The following is a 17937-nucleotide window of genomic DNA, read 5'->3' on the forward strand; positions in this document are numbered from 1 at the left end:
GACTTGTGTCCAATTAATACATTCCAAAAACCCTTACGCCATCACGATGTTCCAGAAGCTACGGACCAGTCTCAGTAAAGATGCAACCTGGGTCCTCCAAAGGGGGGACATGATGCCGGGTGCTACCCAGGATGCCTATTACAGAGGGACACCGAGCCCAGCAGTTCTCAGGTTTTTAAGCTTATTTTCTTCAGTTTCTCAAACAGACTAGCATGTTCTCCGCACGTAATGGTTTTGCTGGGTGTCCAGCAGCTGTACAACTCTATCGTCTTTCCTGACCAGGTGCCTGGCTGGAACTGAAGAATTACCACGGGACTGGGGAAGCAACAGGGAGTACACAAAAAGCACGCAGGACAGTACTGGGAGTACAGAAAGGGGGTCATCCACACCTTTCCCCATGACATTTTACAATATTTTTAATCATGTTATCAGTTGCTTATCTTAATGAGATTGCACTGGATTGGTGGCAACTATACACAGACAATGTGCTCCATTTTCCAAGGACAGTATTAGCTTCTAAATAGGATTTGATCCATGGATACGCAAAAGCCAGGCTCTCATGATGAGGAAATTTGTAGAAAGACACCGGAGGCAATAAAAGTGCTGAAAGTACTTTATAAGAAATACCTATCATTAAAAGAACTTTATTTGCAACAAACATGGACCCACAGAGTAAATTTAGAAAGAAGAATTGTCTCATTCCAGAACTGTCCTAGTTTTAAACAACAGGGTTTATATTACAGTCACCTTACTGTTGGTACGTACTTGTGGTAGCTATTGCTTGGAGATGAGACACCTGAGCCAAAAAAAACCCTACCCCAGTAATCAGTTAGAAGCCCACATGTCCCCAGCACTGTGATCACTCAAGAGACTCTTGTGTAAAATGGTGACAATACCAGCTTCTTCAGAAAGTTGGGAGAGAAGGTTAGTAAGACAATGTATGGGAATGTGTTCACCCGAGTGCTCAGTACGCGGGCAGCACTCCAAGTGTATTACTCAGTCTACCCTGGATTCCTTCTTTTCTACTCTTCACACTTGGATCAGGGCGCCTGAATAGCTCAGTGGGTTAAGCCTCTACCTTCAGCTCAGGTCATGATCTCAGGGTCTTGCGATCGAGCCCCACATCGGGCTCCCTGCTCAGCAGGGAGCCTGCTTCCCCCCTTATGTCTCTACCTGCTGCTCTTGTGATCTCTGTCAAATGAATCAATAAAATTTAAAAAATATATTTGGATTATTTCTCATTTTTCTTTAAAGAATTAAACTTGACAAAAGAAATACAGATTTTCTTGGGTGTACAATTCTATGAGCTTTACCACACGTAGAGATTAGCGTAGGCATCACCCAGTCAAGATTCAGAAGAGTTCTTTCACCCCCAAAAATGTCATGTCACCCCTATAGAGTCAGACCCTCCTTCCAACCCTAAGCCCCAGCAATCACTGAACATTGTCCATCCTTGTTATTCTGCCACATCAAGAATGTTCTGTAAGTGGAACGTGTACCGAACCCTCTGAGGTTAGGCTCCTTCACTCGGCATGAGGCTCCTGAGGTCCGTCCAGCTTTTCTTTTTCACTGCCGTGTCCTACTTCAGTGCAGGGACACATCACCATGTGTTCAACTGCTCAGCACTGAAGGATACCTGCTATCCCCGGTTTCTGGAGACTGTATGAGTTGAGCTGCTGTAAATACCTGCACACAGGTTTTCAGGCAAACCCAAATTTTAGTTCACTGGGGTAATTCCTATGCATGGGCTCTTCAGCCATTCTGAACACCACTCTTCTTGTACTTTAAATAAAGATTTAAATTTTGCTTCTTTTTAAGTGTAACTGTTATTTCAGTATGAGCATTTTGGGAAGCATTTGGTTTATAATGGAAGGTAAAAGCAAAATGGTTTCATTTGGGGCACCTGGGCAGTTCAGAGGGTTAAGTGTCTGCCTTTGGGTCAGTTTGTGATCCTGAAATTAAGCCCAAGCACCGAGCTCCCTGCTCAGCGGGGAGCCCGCTCCTCCCCTTCCCTCTACCCTTCCCTACCACCTCACGTGTGCTCATGTACTCTCTCTCCCAAATAAATAAATAAAATCTAAAAAAAAGGGGGGGGTTCATTTTTCAGGAATACATCTTTTACGTAAAATATACCTACGTATTTTAAGGCTGAAATATTGAGAAGAAATAATAAAAACATCCCATATGAAAAAGAACACCCAGAACGCTTCAAATTACCTGTTCTAGCTGTTTCTGAACCATGCTTTGCTGTTCAGTAACATGCTTGAGCTGTTCTGCATCCTCTTCTGGAAATTCACGCCCCGCTTTCTTGGCAGTACGTTGTTTTGCTGAAAGGGCTTTCTTAGATTTTCTGTGTGCACCAATTTGTTCTTCAAGATATTTCTGCTGCATCTGAAGAAGCTGTTGGGTCTCCTGAAGCCATTCTTCATACTGCTTACGCTGTGAATCATCTAGGCAAAAAATGAAAAATTCATCTGTGTTAATTTCCTAAAAGATCTAACAATGTAGAAGTTACACAAATCCATTCTGTAAGGATATGCAGTTTCACCATGACCTTGTAATGGGTGTCATGAAAACATAATACTAAATATTAGACCATAATGTAACTATCAAATAGGAGACTTTGGAAAAGTATTTATTTGAGGAAACCAAAAATGCATATTCTTAGTACACGTGTTAACTTCATACTTAGAAATACTGTAAATCCAATCTTTGAAAAACAGAAGACTTTTATCTAATGGAATGCTTTTCACTGCTGAATTATGAAATTCTCTAACCCACATGCCAGCCTATCAAGTTATATGTGTACTGTATTGATTCGACTTTACAGAATATATATATTTGGGTTTTTTTTTTAAGACATTTTTTGAAATGTTTTGTTTTGAAGAAACAAAGGTATATACTATTACCAATGCATGGATTAGGTATCATTTCCCATGCTAATTTTCCTGTTTATAAGGTTTTACCTATTTCTTAATAGTGAAAAAATATCCTAAGCTTTGAGGAAGGGAACATAAACTCTTAGAAGGGACCAACATGAAGTCTATGTTTTATAAAGGAAATCCATAAGTTAAAAACGTTGTAACTTTTATGAATTTTGTAATTTATATTTCTATAAGTAAGCAAAGGTATGGAATTATTATTAACCAGGTAAAATCTTTTCTATTTTTATGACTGTCATAAATATCTCCCCAAATAGTTGTATCTCTTCATTTTGTACCAATATTCTTTCTTTATTCTTTAAGGGCACTTTACGTCACTGATGCCAAAACCCAAAAACAAAAACAAAACCAAAAAAAACAAAAAAAAAGTATCTTATGGTAGTAAAATTCAAAATATACCTTTTTGACTCACTATAAGACAAAGAAATGAATAAATACAATTCCAAGAAGGACATTAGCTGAAAAATTACATCAATGATAACAGAATATCGTCATTACAGTAAGAATCCAACCAATGCCAATGGGCACAATAAAGCCAGAAAAAGCCAGTTGGTTATAGTAGTACACTTTTTAATGCAAATATGTGCTCAAATTATAATTATGATTAAATACAGGGGTTAATTTCAAAAGGTTAGACTTTGGGTTTGTTCCTAAACCCAGAAGTTCCAGTACATGTATGAACTTGAAATCTAGTCTACTAAATTTGAAGGGCATTTTTCAAGAACAGGCTTTTTCACAAGATTTCAGAAGTTCTGCTTCTGGTAGAATGAGACCTACCGCAAGGAAAGCCTTTCTGGTTTCTGGAACCAGGAGAGCAGAGGTGAGCAAAATGAAAAATAATGGTGAAAAAAAAGTTAGCTAAACAGTCTGAAGATTTCAGAAAGGTTCAGTTTGGGGAGAACTGTAAACACTATCCTGAACCACCTTGGGACCCCTGAAGGTAACTAGAAAGGACTCTGTGGCGTCCTGCAGCCTTGACCTGCACACCATGCTGCTAACCCGACTTATTTCTAAGCACATTCCCTTCGTTGTTCCCATTTAGTGTCCTCGTCACTGAGGCAGACAGTCATTAGAACAAGAAGTGGTTTAATTCTACAGGTTGTAAAGTGCCCAATCTGTATATAAAAACAGCAACAATATTGAAGAGAGTGGGGAAGACGGTTTTTCTGTATTAAAATATTGATCTCTAACTAGAATTCTTCATGCACAGAGAAAAAGAGCAATGAAAATACATGCCTTCAGGAACAGATGTCTAACAGGGCAGTGAGGTTCCATAAAAGATGAGGGCACTTCGACTTCAAATAACACATCTACACTAACTCCATTTTTTTTTTTTTTAAAAGAAGAACACAAATATAGCGCAAACAAGCAATCCCCAGAGAACACATAACTTATTAGATTTATACTTACTGACAAAGCCTGGACCAAAATTTGGAGGATTAGGCCTAGAAATCTGATGTGTTATACTGCCATCCTAAAATAAGTAAAATTTACAAATAGGTTTATTCCACATTTCAGTTAAAGGGGGAAAAACTTAAAAAAAAAAAGAAATAGAAAAAAAGAAAGAAAAAGAAATGGAAGGAAAAACCCCCTTAATTTCCTAAGACATCTTTAAAGCTTTGAATTTTCAAAAAAGTAGAACGAACGTCGTAGTGACAAACTAATTTCTGAAAATTTAAAGCTATCTCTGAACTGTTTTATTTTCCAGACTTTAGTTGAAAAACAAGTATGTTTGAGGCAAGGGATTACTCATCAGAAATATGATATTAGCGCAAGTCAAATATCATTAGTACTTAGCTAGAGACCCACATAAAATCCCACTTTTTGATGAAATCTACCTGGCTTTTTCTGTAATTAAGATATAAATATGGGTTCCAAATTTACTAAATTCACTCTATAACACAGTTACTTACAAACAAGAAGTACTGTCCTTAACATGCACAAATAATAAAATAAATATACAATTATCAAAAATATTAGTCTTATTTTCTAATTAAGTATCTTATTTCTTCCAGGGAGACTGAATAAATAGTTATTAACCTAACAATTCCCTGGCAATACTCTGATAAATAAAATTAACTCTGAAAATAACATTTATTGTTACAAGTTCTGTTAGACATGAGCTGCACAGCAGGTAACAATTCTGAACATTACTAGCAGCCAGAACACTTCATGAAATCCTTATAATAGTGCAAAGCGGGTGGTTAACATTTGACAGATCAGAAAACGGGTTAAAGAACTTGCCCAATGTTGCACAGTAAATTCATAGTGGAACTGAGATTTTTTTTTTAAACTCCGCTATGAAGTCTATGCTTTCTCCACTGTTATCAGATGGTGCCTCTCTCTTCTTTTAATAATGAAAAGAATATAATTATCAGCATAGTAAAGGTAAGGCACAACTGTCACAGTAAAAAAGAAAATTTCAAAAGACATATAGTAAGTAGCTTTCTCCTTTTTTTTTTCTAGGCAGGTAACTTGGGGAAAAAAAGCACCTTATGAAATGAACAGTTCTACTTTTCTGGACATTGCTTGACACTAAACATTTAAATATTACACTTAAAAATCTGATTATTATGAATGGAAAATATCTTTAAAAACTAAGTTATCCCAAGGACTAAAGAGCAGAACAGGACTACCGACAGCCAAGGAGAATGACCTGAGTCTGTATTTCGCAGTTCCACGTGTCATGGATTAATCCCAAAATGTAGGACATGAAAATGTTCTTGCAGAGTTGAAAGTAAAGAAAAGCAAAACCCAAAACCTGAAGCGTTTGGTTTTCCTCCAAGTAACTTTCTAACTCATAAACAGAGAGGTCCTTTTCGGAAACTCTATTTTTTCACCTCAGTGTGGCTTTCCTTTAGAAAGTAGGAAAATGTCTTTATTTCTGCTGAGCCGAAAATGTACTCTGACAATGTTTTAAGGTTTCTACTGTTTTCTAAAAGTGGACATACTCTAAAGAGTAGGGTTTGGTGAGAAACCCAGGAAAGTGTCCCCTCTCCGGTGACGAGTGACAAGCAGCAGTACCTGGGAGATTGCCGGGGGGAGGAGACTCTGACCTTCACCGCTCTGCGCACCCGCCACCGACTGGCCCATAAAGGGGAACCTGTGAAAAGGAAGTTGAAGCATCAAAATGATGAGCATTTAGAGTGAAAACTATTGTAAGTGCTTAACGATTTCCTCTTCCAGGGTTGAGAGAGCAGTGGCATCAAAGCCACATATGAAAGCCCCACATCGTGGTTGTGTGCCCCCCTCGGGTCCTCCCCCTGCAGCTCTGAAGTGTGGACTCCCTCTCCCCCCATCCAGGATGACAGGAGATTCAGAGGTTACTTAACTTCTACCCCAAGGACCAAGTGCCTGGGACAGGAAGCCAGCTAGGCTGCTCCTGGGGTTTCACACTCGATTACAGGACTTACTATGCCTTAAAATACAATTAATTCAAGTCTTCATTTACTACACACATTCTTAGAAAATTATTTCTTGTCCAAATTATTATTGGCAGGGGGTGGGGGAATGGACAAAATGGGTGAAGGTGATGAAGAGGTACCATGTTCCAGCTACAAAACAAGAGTGAGTAAGCAACGGGGAGGTGAGAATGTAAAGCAGAGGGAACACCGTCACTAACACCTTAACAGTGCTGTACGGTGACAGATGGTAACCAGACTTACTGTGGTGGTGATTTCATGATGTACATAGATACCCAATTACTATGGCTGTACACCAAAAACTATATAAACTAAGTCAATTATTCTTTTAAGAAAATAATTACTAGCTTATTTTGTATTTCAAAACAAAAAATGTATCTCAACTTTAAAGTTCCATACATTTTTGTGCATTTCTGTATCTAATGTTAAGGCAAATCAAAAATTAGTCACTAACCAAGAACAAGGCTATATGGTTAAAAATGTCTGCTGGGGGCGCCTGCGGGGCTTGGCCCCTTAATTATCTGACTCTTGATTTTGGCCCAGGTCATGACCTCAGGGTCATGAGATAAGAGCCCAGCACGGCACCTGGAGCCTGCGTATGATGCTCTTCTCCTCTCCCTCTGCCCCACGCACCCCCATAAGCACACGCCCTTTCTCTCTCTCAATAAATAAATAAAAATGTTTCGCAAAATGTAACTTACTCTAATTAGAGCTATAAAAACTTTAGAAACATTACTGCTTTAATGAAAACACTTCCTCCAGTTACCAAATGCTTTGATATAACAAGCATAATTTCCAAATTAAATATCAAATATTACATATTAATACTTAGGTACTGTTACCATTTAGAACATATGCTTTTAAATTTTTTACTCAGTTTTTCCTTTTTTTAAATTTATGTATCAACCTCCTGTCCCCATGACAGCCCTGATCTGGAATGATCTCTGGATCCCAATGCCACTCACTATCATCCTCAGTCACCACAGCACCCGGCCTGAGGGAGGGACTATCTCCTCTTCTTCAAAGCATTTAGCAGAAAAGTAAACAATATTCTATAAATTAACTAATGTACCAATGCGTCTCTCACTGGTAGAGGTGCCCACGCTGAAAGACCAGGGGTCTGATTCTGAGGCTCCTATTTTTTTTTTTTTAACTTGAGGTCCCTACTTTAAACTAAGTGCTGAAATGAAATGAACTTGTCCTTCTATTTTGACTACAGGAGCAAAACTACACTATTATTAGCAGTGCCATGACTTGATCACCAGTAGAATTCACACTACTTTCATAACAAAAGTTGCTACACGGACCTAATTTGGTCACTTAGGTTCACCATTACATACTATGAAATAATGGTAGTTATTAGACCTATTGCTAAATCTGTTAATGCATTAAGAAGCACACACACCGTAATTTTAAATAACTGTATTTTGAATATAATTGATTCCTTATAATACTACATTTTTTGGTTTTGCATATCAAATGTTGAGAAGTAATTCAAAGGCTTCACTAGAATGTCAATAACGTTCATGACAAAAAAGTTTAAAAACCCCTGTGATAGAGGAAATGTGCTAATAGATGCTGTGTAAGAATGAAAAGCATTAGAAACTACTTTTGCTTTGATCTCAACAGTGTTCCTTGACCACTTCCAAATATTTCAACAACTGGAAAGAACTATACCTTTAAGGATTCCCCGTTTACCTGAAATAACATGTTTATCTCAAATTCATGTAGGTTTTGTATTCAGTTCCATAATCATCCATAATTCTTTTTGTGACAAACAGTTCTTCAACAAGGTAATTAGGCTACACTGAGGCCCCATGTCTACCCTACTGACAGAGATTCTCAATTGCAACATACTTCAGAATAATTCTTGGTGCTCATCAAAAATATGGATACACCAGCACCATTTCCAGACATTCTGATTCAAGAACCTGACTTTTAAAAAAAAAAACAAAAACACTTAATTCTGACGGCAGTCCATAATCAGAACTTGAGACAGACTGTCCAGCGGTTACCTAATATACCTTCGGGGGGGCGGGGGAAGTACTCTAATTTCAGAAATCCAGAGTCTACCAACTCTTATAGTCTTATTTAATGCATAATTTCCACTTTTCTGCTCACAGTGAAAAGATAAATTCTCCAACTGCTAACTTTCAACCATCCTCTTGACTTTTTCTTTCTTGATTCAAATTCAGTTTGGGGACATTTTATTTTAGAAATGAATTCACAGTTGTCTTATATACTGAGGATCTTTACTGAAATGTCCCACTTTTTTCTCTGCATTGTTCCTTTGATGGAATAAAAAAATGTTCACAGGCTTGAGTAAGCTATCTTCTTTTCTCAACAGAACAGTTCAATTTCTATTTTCCTGTTTCATCTTCTCGTCTTGGATGAAAGATGTCTGTCCCAAGCGGCCTTCAGTTAGATTATTCTAAAGGTACTTAAAAGAACACACTGAAATGCCTGGATTAATCAAGTCGACCGTTTGACCTTTCCCTATTGTTTTATTATGTTAACCTTAAAACTAAATCCTTACATACCTAGAACATTTTACATTTGACCATATCCAGCTGACATCACAATCAATTTAAGTATTTCTTTTCATTCCTGGGCTACAGGTTTCTGAGTTACTATATGCTTTTTCTAAGACCTACTAATAATTCATGTACTTCTTGGTGCACAGTAAAAATGAGAAACATCTTTACCTACCTGTTCATAACCATTGGTGGCATGCCCATATTGTTTTGTGCCATTACTTTATTTATGCCTTTAAGGGCCACCATTTTGGCTTTCATTATAGGGTCTGTAATTGCATCAAAATCTAAAGAAGAAATATTTTAAAGTTATTTATTTCATAGTACTTGGTTCAAGTAACACTAAGAGGTAATATAACTATCACAAACATCATGTAATTTACACACTCTTATTCCTTATTATAATAATCACTGTTACAGGTTTCTGTACTGGGTGAGGAATTACAAGATAGTAAAAACCTCATCCTGAATCTGATCTCATCTCAATAATCTCTATTTGCATAATGCTTGCCCACCTCAGTCGTGCGAAAATCAGAGCAAGAAGCTTGCCACATTTAAGGAAGATGGTAGCCATGACCTAAAGCAATGCAATTCCTTTCTGTCCAAATGCAACATCATGAACAAGAAACTGCAGTTATTTCCGATACTACGGAATTCCACAAAGCCTAGTTATTGTTTTTTAAAAGAAGAATGTGTCTATTTCTTGAGGGTATACCTTTGCAATAAAGATAGGTTACTGGGAAAAAAAAGATCTCTTTGCATATAGATGAAAAAGAAATGTACCCCCCATGATAAACTCGGTAATGCCTATAGAACAGAATGTCAGTTTCACTGTTTAGAAGGAAGCGTTCCTTTGACATGTGAACTCTGACTGCAGAGTCTTATTGCTGGAGGAACTCCGGTATGTGCACTGCTATTTTACAGTTTTGGCTTTTGTTTTCCAAATTAATAAGGTATTGGAAATAAGTGAAAGAGCTTTATGTGAAAAACTTTGCCAAGTATTTATCGTACACCAAAGACAGCAGGAAGTTTATTTCTATCATAATTTCTTTAAATTCATCTTTCATTGACTCTGAAAAGACATGGTAATAATGGTTAGAGGGAACTAAAGGAGACGAGCCTAATTTCTGTTAAACAACAGCGTAAGTAATAAAAGTGAGAAGTTCTGAAACTCAAGAGCTTTGAATCTCTTGATCCCTGGGAGGAATCTAAAACTTTTAACTGCTTTCATCTTAAAGCTGAATAAGGAACAAAAGTATGACCCTCATTGCTCTGGTCCACATGTAATTTTAATACCGAAATCTTGGAAGCTTACTGCACGCCACCCTAATGCCCACAGCAACTACTGAAGTCCAAGGAATTCCTACCGATATTAGGGAAGAATGGCTCGGACCGCTGACGAATCATGGCTTGCATCTGTCTCTGCTGTTGCTGTTCTTGTCTCTCTTGATCCAGAAGATCCTGTAGAAGCAGAGGCTGTTCCTCTAGAAGGAGGGGCCTCTCTCTATTCTGCTGGGTTAATGTTTGAGGAACCATTAGCTGCTGGGGTCCAGACATGCCACTGGTACCAGACTGATTTGTTAGAGGCACAGTTTGATTTGTAGGTTTTCCGGTCCCAAAACCATGATTAACTGCTGACTGAGCCTGAATGAATCCTGGATTTACCTGCACACCCTGAGGAAAAGTATGGTTTACTCTAGAGACGACCGCCACATTAGAATTCACGGTACCGTCCAAAGCGTGACCAGGTGGTGTCATCAAAGGAGGTGGCAAACTCGACACATGACTGGACGGTGACGACACATGACTGGCTGGCAAAGTTGGTGGTGGAGACCCCAATGGCCTGATGTCTGCATTATCGGATTTTTCATTAGCAAGTAAACTCGAGAGAACTGGAGTTGATCCAGTTATGCTGCAGGAGTTTATTACGTCCTCAGCGGGCAGCTGAGTGGAGCCACGAACACCACTTGTGTTGGAAGCAGCAGTTTCTCGATTAGCTCTTTTCTCAAGTAGGTCTGTGTCACAGGACTGCAAGGAAGCCTTCTCTCCATCATTTATGTCTGTGTGAGCAGAAACCTGTGAGCAGGGAGTGTCAACATTATCCTTACTCTCATCACTTTTCTCACTTTCACATTTGGTTTCCCCTTTAGAATTTGGAGATAGTACTTCTGTTTTTATCTCACTGGTACTTGTGGATTTTTTCCATGGAGAATGTTTATCAGGAGGAACCACAGTTTTGTCTTCTTGCTCCTTTTTTTTTGGTTCAATAGATACACACTGATTATCTATCTTATCATCAATCGGAACATTTAGGTCTAGTTCCTCATTAAACATGCTTTTCTTATCTCCTAGGTCAAGTTCGGGATCTGTGTATGCAATGAGATCAAATTCTCCTGACTTTAAAAGGTCATCCAGGTTGGGATCATTAGTTTCCAAATTACCTAAAGTATCCAATTCATCTCCCTTGCCATCTTCTGTATCTAGATTTAAATTTTCAAGATCTTCATCATCCAAGTCTTTGACTTCAACCCCTTCAAGATCTTTAACATCTAGTTCCTTTACAGATGGGTCATCAGAATCAAGTTTTTCTTCAAGACTATCAGAAGACTGGGTGGTTATCTGTAAATTATCAGACGTTGTTTCAGCTGGTGTAGATGTTGACAAAGAGGCCTCTGAAAACTCTCCATCTAAGGGATGACTGAGAGACCTCATGACCATAGAAGATGGATGGGCAGGATGACCTTGGTCTTGCTGAGATGGTGGCACTTGTTCCAAATTTGGATGCAAAGGCAGCTGAGTTGGTAGACCTTGAGAAGGTCGTCTCAAGGGCTCTGTGTGTCTAGGGCCTGGAAAGTCGGGCCGGGGAATGAAGTTTCCATGTCTTGGATGAGAAGGTACCTCTATGACATTGCCGGGAGAAGCAGTGTAGGGCAGCCGTGGCCTTCCATCAGGGGCCCTATGCCTCAGTTCAATAAATGCTTGGCCCAGTATGTTATGCTGCTGAACCGGCAGACTCTGTGGTGGAAAATGCTGAGGAAGGCCAACGGGATTATTCATCTGTGCGTTACTTAAAGGCCTTGGCATATCTACAGATATCGATCTTCTCAGCTGTGGAGGAACCCCGGATCCTTGTATTTGTTGAGGAGGTACAAGGAAGCGTTCTTGACTTGACAGGGTACCATGACTACCTCCTGGAAATCCAAATCTAAAAAAAAAGCAAATTGTTAATATTAAGAATCCTGCTGAATTTAGAGTTAGGTTGAAAAAGGAACGGCTTTAGATTAAACTCCTATACAAAATTAATGTTGCCAAATACAACGACTTAGCAAATCAAAATTATCACATTAGAAAGCACTTACAAAGTATCTATACACAAGTAATTTTTGCTAAGTACCTTACAATGCTCACCACATCTGAGCTCTAAAGGCAAATAATCTAAGACAACATAAACTGCATACTCCTGACAGTAAGCAGATGCAATCAAATGTTCAGAAATAAGCGTTAATACTACTAGAGTAAGAGTCCCTTTTTTCCTTATTTAAAGAGGTTATAAGGAAAGGCTGATATGGGGTGGAGAGATGCCTGAAGAAAGCAGGTGGTCTAACAAATTATACTGGAGAGACTTTTTTTTTTTTTTTAAAGATTTTGTTTATTTATCAACAGGGAGAGACATAGTGAGAGAGGGAACCCAAGCAGGGGGAGTGTGAGAGGGAGAAGCAAGCTTCCTGCTGAGCAGGCAGCCCGATGCAGGGCTCGATCCCAGGAACCTGGGATCATGACCTGAGCTGAAGGCAGATGCCTAGTGCCTGAGCCACCAAGGGGCCCCATACTGGAGAGACTTCTAGGCCTCTGTCCTTGAGAAGACAAAGGCATGGGTATGATGACCGAAACGACTGATCTATTTGCTTAAAAGGGATGATGACAGGAGGCAGTAAGAGATAAAGAAGGCTAGGCATCACCTGTAAAAACTTAGTAGATGAATAAATTATAGGACTATTTTTATTATTTATACTATACCTCATTCTAAAAAAATTAAAGGCAATTTTTAAGTAAATATAAAAGAGAATAACAGGCATAAATAGTAACTGAGGAAGAAAAAAGGAAAATCAGGCTAAGACTATCATGGAGATAGGTATTAGGACTGAAAAAACATACATGACCAAACCAAAGCATGTCCTAAAGAACTCTACTGCGCCACGTCTGGGACCGACCCTCCTACCAGCCACTGCACTCACTCCAAGAAACGATGCCGCTACCTGTACAACCCTCTCTCCTCAAGAAAAGCTCCTGGAGGAAAACAGCCCATCAATCTGGAAATCTCCACAGTTATTTACAAAGTACATTAAAATGGAAAATTTGTGGCAAGGACAATGTTCACTCATCACAATCCAGAAAGTTTCACCGAACTAAAGAGGCAGCTCCACGCTACAGATCAGACGGACTGATGAGCTGCTTGCCTGTGGCTACAATGTACCCCTAACAGTCGATACTTAATAACTGAGGGAGGGTTTGAAGAGTCTACAGAGTTCTCCAGGGGCTAAAAAAAGAAAACTCCATGACCTCTCATTAGTGGAAAATAACACTGATTATATCTCAAAGGAATCAAAAAGTAAAAAGTATTAACAGCATCTCAGCAGTAACTTCATTTTTCTATTCCCTTCTAGCAGTTTAAATGTGGCATGAAATTAAAAGCATTACCTGAATCCATGAGGCCTCATCCCCATACTGGTAACGTCAGGAGGATAGGGGCCACGTGGATCTTTTGGGAAAACTGCGTATCTGGGTCCTAGAGGAGGGACAACGGGTGACGTGATGTTCCCGGGATAGGGGGGTGGAGGCCGGCTGAAAGCCTGGCTGACGCTCTCGGGCTGCCAGCGCGGCAAGGGCGCCGAGTGAGGCACCGCCGCGGGGTCCTGCGACCCCTTCTCCTGCCGGCCTGCCATCTTCTTCTGCTGCTGCTGCTGGAGGATGATCTCACGTAACTTCTGCCGCTGGAGGGAAAGAATCGACAGTCACGGGACGTCTGACAATGAGTGGATGGCTTTTTAAGTCCAAATACTTCCAATGTGTTACTGTGGTGATGCTTAAAATATCTCAGTGTTCACAACTTTGATAAAACACCAGATGTACTTAACTATTCAACAGGTTATAAGAACAAAGTAATAATTTGGGTCCTTTTCCCCACCACACAAGAATCATAAAATTGAATGTTTTCATATTTAATAATTCCCATACAAACTCATGAAGATCAAAAATAAGATACAGAATATATCAAATTCAACTGCATTAATTTTACCAATTTCATTTTTCTTCTTTGTAGTATGACAAACTCTACAAAGATAAACTTTAACATCTGTGTAGAAATTACTCAGTTTGTGAAATGAACAGCTTTCTCAAATAATACACTTAAAACCCCTGTGAAGATAGGATGCGTTTTTACCTGTCTCAATTTCTCTGTCTCTGCTTGTGACATATTTACGGTATTCTGTGTATCAGTGACTCCTGACGTGGGTGCAGGTCCAGGAAGATGGGGGACACCGGAAAACTGTTGGCTTTGAGAAGTCATCGGAGAGTGGGAAGGTGCGCCGAAGCTCCCCTCCGAGCCAGGCCTTGACTGATCAACAGTATCGTGTGTGACTTGACTTGTTCCAAAAGAATCAGACTGAGATCTCGGAGTCATTGGAGGCTGATCATAGGGGTCACGAGTAGCAGATGGGGAGACTCGGCTAAACGTGTCTGAAATACCAGGTCCAGGTGGCCTAGGCGTTTGGGAACATGCATCAGGTGGCCTTATCAATGGGCCAGACAAAGCTGCTCCTCGATTCTGTGCTGCTTGCAGGAAAGGATCCTGATTTGGTATGAGGACTGGTCTTGTCATCGAGGACCTAGCAAAACCCTCCGAAATCCTTGGCCTTGGTGTTGCTGGTGGCTGAGAGTAAGGAACAGAAACCCCAGGTCTTGGTGTTCCAGGGGCATGGGCATACGGATCCGCATGCCTCTGATTAGCGGCAGATGTAACAAACAAATCTGCCTGTGTAGACGGCCTCGGGGTTGGTGGCTGCTGACTATAAGGGTCAATCGTGGTGGGCCGTGGGGTTCCAGGAGGTTGAGAGTAAGGGTCTGGATTGGAGCGAGATGTTCCTGAGGGTTGGGAATAAGAATCTACAACAGGTCGTGGAGTTCCTGGGGGTTGGGAATATGGGTCCTGAGATGTTGGCCTTGATATTGTTCCAGGCTGGGAAAAAGCCCTTGAAGGATGAGCAAAAGATTCATTCATCGCCGGATGTGGGGTTAGGGGAGGCTGACTATATGGGTCACTTGACTGGTTATGAGGAAAGTTATCTACAGGTCTTGGTGTTAAAGCAGGCCTTTCATAAGGATCAACAGGCAATCGCCTTGGTGGCTGTGACACGGGTCCATAGGGATCCTGGGAAGATGGAGGGGGCTGCATTGGAGTCTTAAAAGGTCCAGGACCCCCATCAAGAGGGGCAGGTGTCAGCAAGGGTCGTGCATATGGGTCAGCTATCCGCTGTCTTTGAAATACATCTGTCCTCGGAGATGGTTTAGTAAAGTGATCATTGGTTCCAGCTGCGAGAGGACCTTTTGCAGTTTGTTCGGAAACTACAGGGGATCGGGGGAGGCCCAAGGGTTTGGGAAACTGATCTGTCATCATGGGTCTGGGTGTGTCTGGAGGCTTTGCATAGGGGTCACTATTCGTTGTGGAGGAAGAACATCCATCTCTGACTGGGGACGGCCTATTTGCTGTTGTTTCAGTGATTTGAGGAGGCCTCGAGACTGAAGGCAGAGGGGCACAGCTGTCTGCCAGCGTAGCAGAGTTTCTTCTGGAAAAACTATGGCCCGCAGGAGGTGGTCTTGGGGTGCCAACCATTTTCGCGTAAGGATCCACTGGAGATGGCGGTCGGGAGTGAGAGGCTCCCGGCGAGAACACGTGCGGGGAGGCCGGCTGACAGGCCTGAGGCTGCGGCAGGCCCTCCTGCAGGGGCACGCGGGCCGGAGCGGCCGCCGGAGGAGGGGCCTGTGGTTTTACAAACACGTCATCCGACGGCGCAGAGGTGGGGGCGCCGGGGAGCTGCTTCGCAAACAGGTCTTTATGGAAGGCAGGCGCGGGAGACACACTTCCGTTGCCAGGCTGCGGGGTCAGGGGGCTCTGCATCCCGCTGCTGGGGGTGTCCGAGCCGGAAGGGGCCAGGAGGGGCTGTGCCCCGAGCTGCTGCTGCTGCTGCTGCTGCTGCTGCTCGTTCTTGACCTGCTCGAGCTTCTGCGTGGCTTCGATCTTGGCCTGCTGCTTGCTCTTCTGGCGCATTTGCTGTGGGGCGGGAGAGAGAAGGCGACCGCGTGGTTGAGAAAAAGAACGTAATGGTCGTGGGAGGAAAAAGCGACAGAAAATTCATTTGTTTGATGCCATCCGCCACCAGACGGGGCGCGCATCAGATCACAAACTCGCAAAGAGGAGCCGTGATCACGCATCGCATCCCACTCGCGCGGGCCGCCGCGCATGGTCCAGGAGGTTTCCGTGACCTCCCAACGTCCACTTACTGAGGAAGGGAAGCCTACTTTCATCTCACTTTCATACTCTAATAACAACTATCTCCTGAAATAATGGCATGGGCTGCTCTCCTCGCAAACAGTAAAAATGCAATTTAGAAGCAAATGATTAAAAACAAAAACACACACCTGTCGAAATTTCCATTCCTGTTCATGCTCGGATTCTCGCTGCTTCAGTGGGTCTTTAAAGAGGTCCGAGTCGACGCGAGAACCGGGATCGACGCTGTCCTGCTGCTGCTGCCTCTTCAGCGGGTCATTTGACATCTGCACTTTATTAATGCGTAAAGCAGCTCTGTTGTCTCGGGCTTTTTGCTTTGGAAAAAGAAGGAGGAAGTTATATTCCAACAAATGTAACATGTTTCACAAAACAAAGTAAAACTATGATAAACTTCATACGATAAAGTTGGGTTAAAGAGTTGAAAAGAGCCTCCAGGCTCTGGTGTGAAGCCTCTGGACACGGCCCCGTCTCCCCCCATGTTTAACCCACGTCACCTCAGCGGAGGATGGGTTCCTATCGCGCTGTCTGCACCAGGCTAGAGAACCCAGTAATCTATTATTCTCAATTCTAATCTTCAAGGACCCTTCAAAAATGGAAAAATTAACCTCCCCGCCAACTGAGAGTAAAGGAAAATATCTAATCAATCCTCTAAATCTAAAATCTGGAATTTGAAGCTTAGCATTAAAGAAAATAGTTAGAAACACTAAAAATATCCTGCCTTTACCTTACCACAGTCAAGTTGAAAGAAAACAAGGCATTATCAACACATCAAAAACATTATTTTGCTTTACCCAAACATTCATTATCTCTGACAATATATGCACTGAAAGCCAAGTTGGAAAATAAATGCATATATTTTTCAAAACAATAAGGTCCATTTAATATGCTTTAAAAGGGAAGCCAGGATTTGGATGAAGCTGAAAACCTTAATCTGGCTCTTTGGGAGAAAATAATTCACCATCTAAACTGTGACCCTTATTATAAAATATCCTATTTCTCACAAAGATCGTGTTTCAAAAGCTCCTTAAAGGTGTCCAGGTATGTCTCTTACAAAATACACAAAACACACATCATCATTAAACTTAACACACAAAAAAAGCTTATTGTAGAAGAAACTGAGGCACACTAATGTAGCCTCAAAAATTTGTACTCTTGGGACACCTGGGTGGCTCAGTTGGTTAAGCGGCTGCCTTTGGCTCAGGTCATGATCCCAGCGTCCTGGGATCGAGTCCCACATCGGGCTCCTTGCTCAGCAGGGAGCCTGCTTCTCCCTCTGCCTCTAGCCTGCCACTCTGTCTGCCTGTGCTTGCACTCTGTATCTCTCTCTCTCTAACAAATAAATAAAATCTTTAAAAAAAAAAATTAGTTCTCTTTCGAAGAGATGAAACTATTTTTAAGTAAAATTGAGCCTGAGTGGCTCAATGGGTTAAGCCTCTGCCTTCAGCTCAGGTCATGATCTCAGGGTCCTGGGATCC

At 41.2% G+C, this 17937-nt stretch overlaps 1 protein-coding gene across 11 annotated transcripts in view; it reads right to left on the reverse strand.

The window, feature by feature from the left end:
* Positions 1 to 17937, reverse strand: part of KMT2C (lysine methyltransferase 2C) — a 274521-nt gene that overhangs the window by 29511 nt on the left and 227073 nt on the right. For all 11 annotated transcript variants that reach the window (XM_044246888.1, XM_044246885.1, XM_044246890.1 and 8 more), the window contains 8 exons: positions 16594 to 16776; positions 14339 to 16225; positions 13597 to 13889; positions 10266 to 12103; positions 9074 to 9185; positions 5967 to 6045; positions 4353 to 4416; positions 2218 to 2450 (listed from right to left, as the gene is read on the reverse strand). In XM_044246888.1, the coding sequence (XP_044102823.1) occupies positions 2218 to 2450; positions 4353 to 4416; positions 5967 to 6045; positions 9074 to 9185; positions 10266 to 12103; positions 13597 to 13889; positions 14339 to 16225; positions 16594 to 16776 (4689 nt within the window). The remainder of the gene's footprint in view (positions 1 to 2217; positions 2451 to 4352; positions 4417 to 5966; positions 6046 to 9073; positions 9186 to 10265; positions 12104 to 13596; positions 13890 to 14338; positions 16226 to 16593; positions 16777 to 17937) is intronic.

Source organism: Neovison vison, chromosome 4 (assembly GCF_020171115.1).
Source record: "Neovison vison isolate M4711 chromosome 4, ASM_NN_V1, whole genome shotgun sequence".
Taxonomy (NCBI): domain Eukaryota; kingdom Metazoa; phylum Chordata; class Mammalia; order Carnivora; family Mustelidae; genus Neogale; species Neogale vison.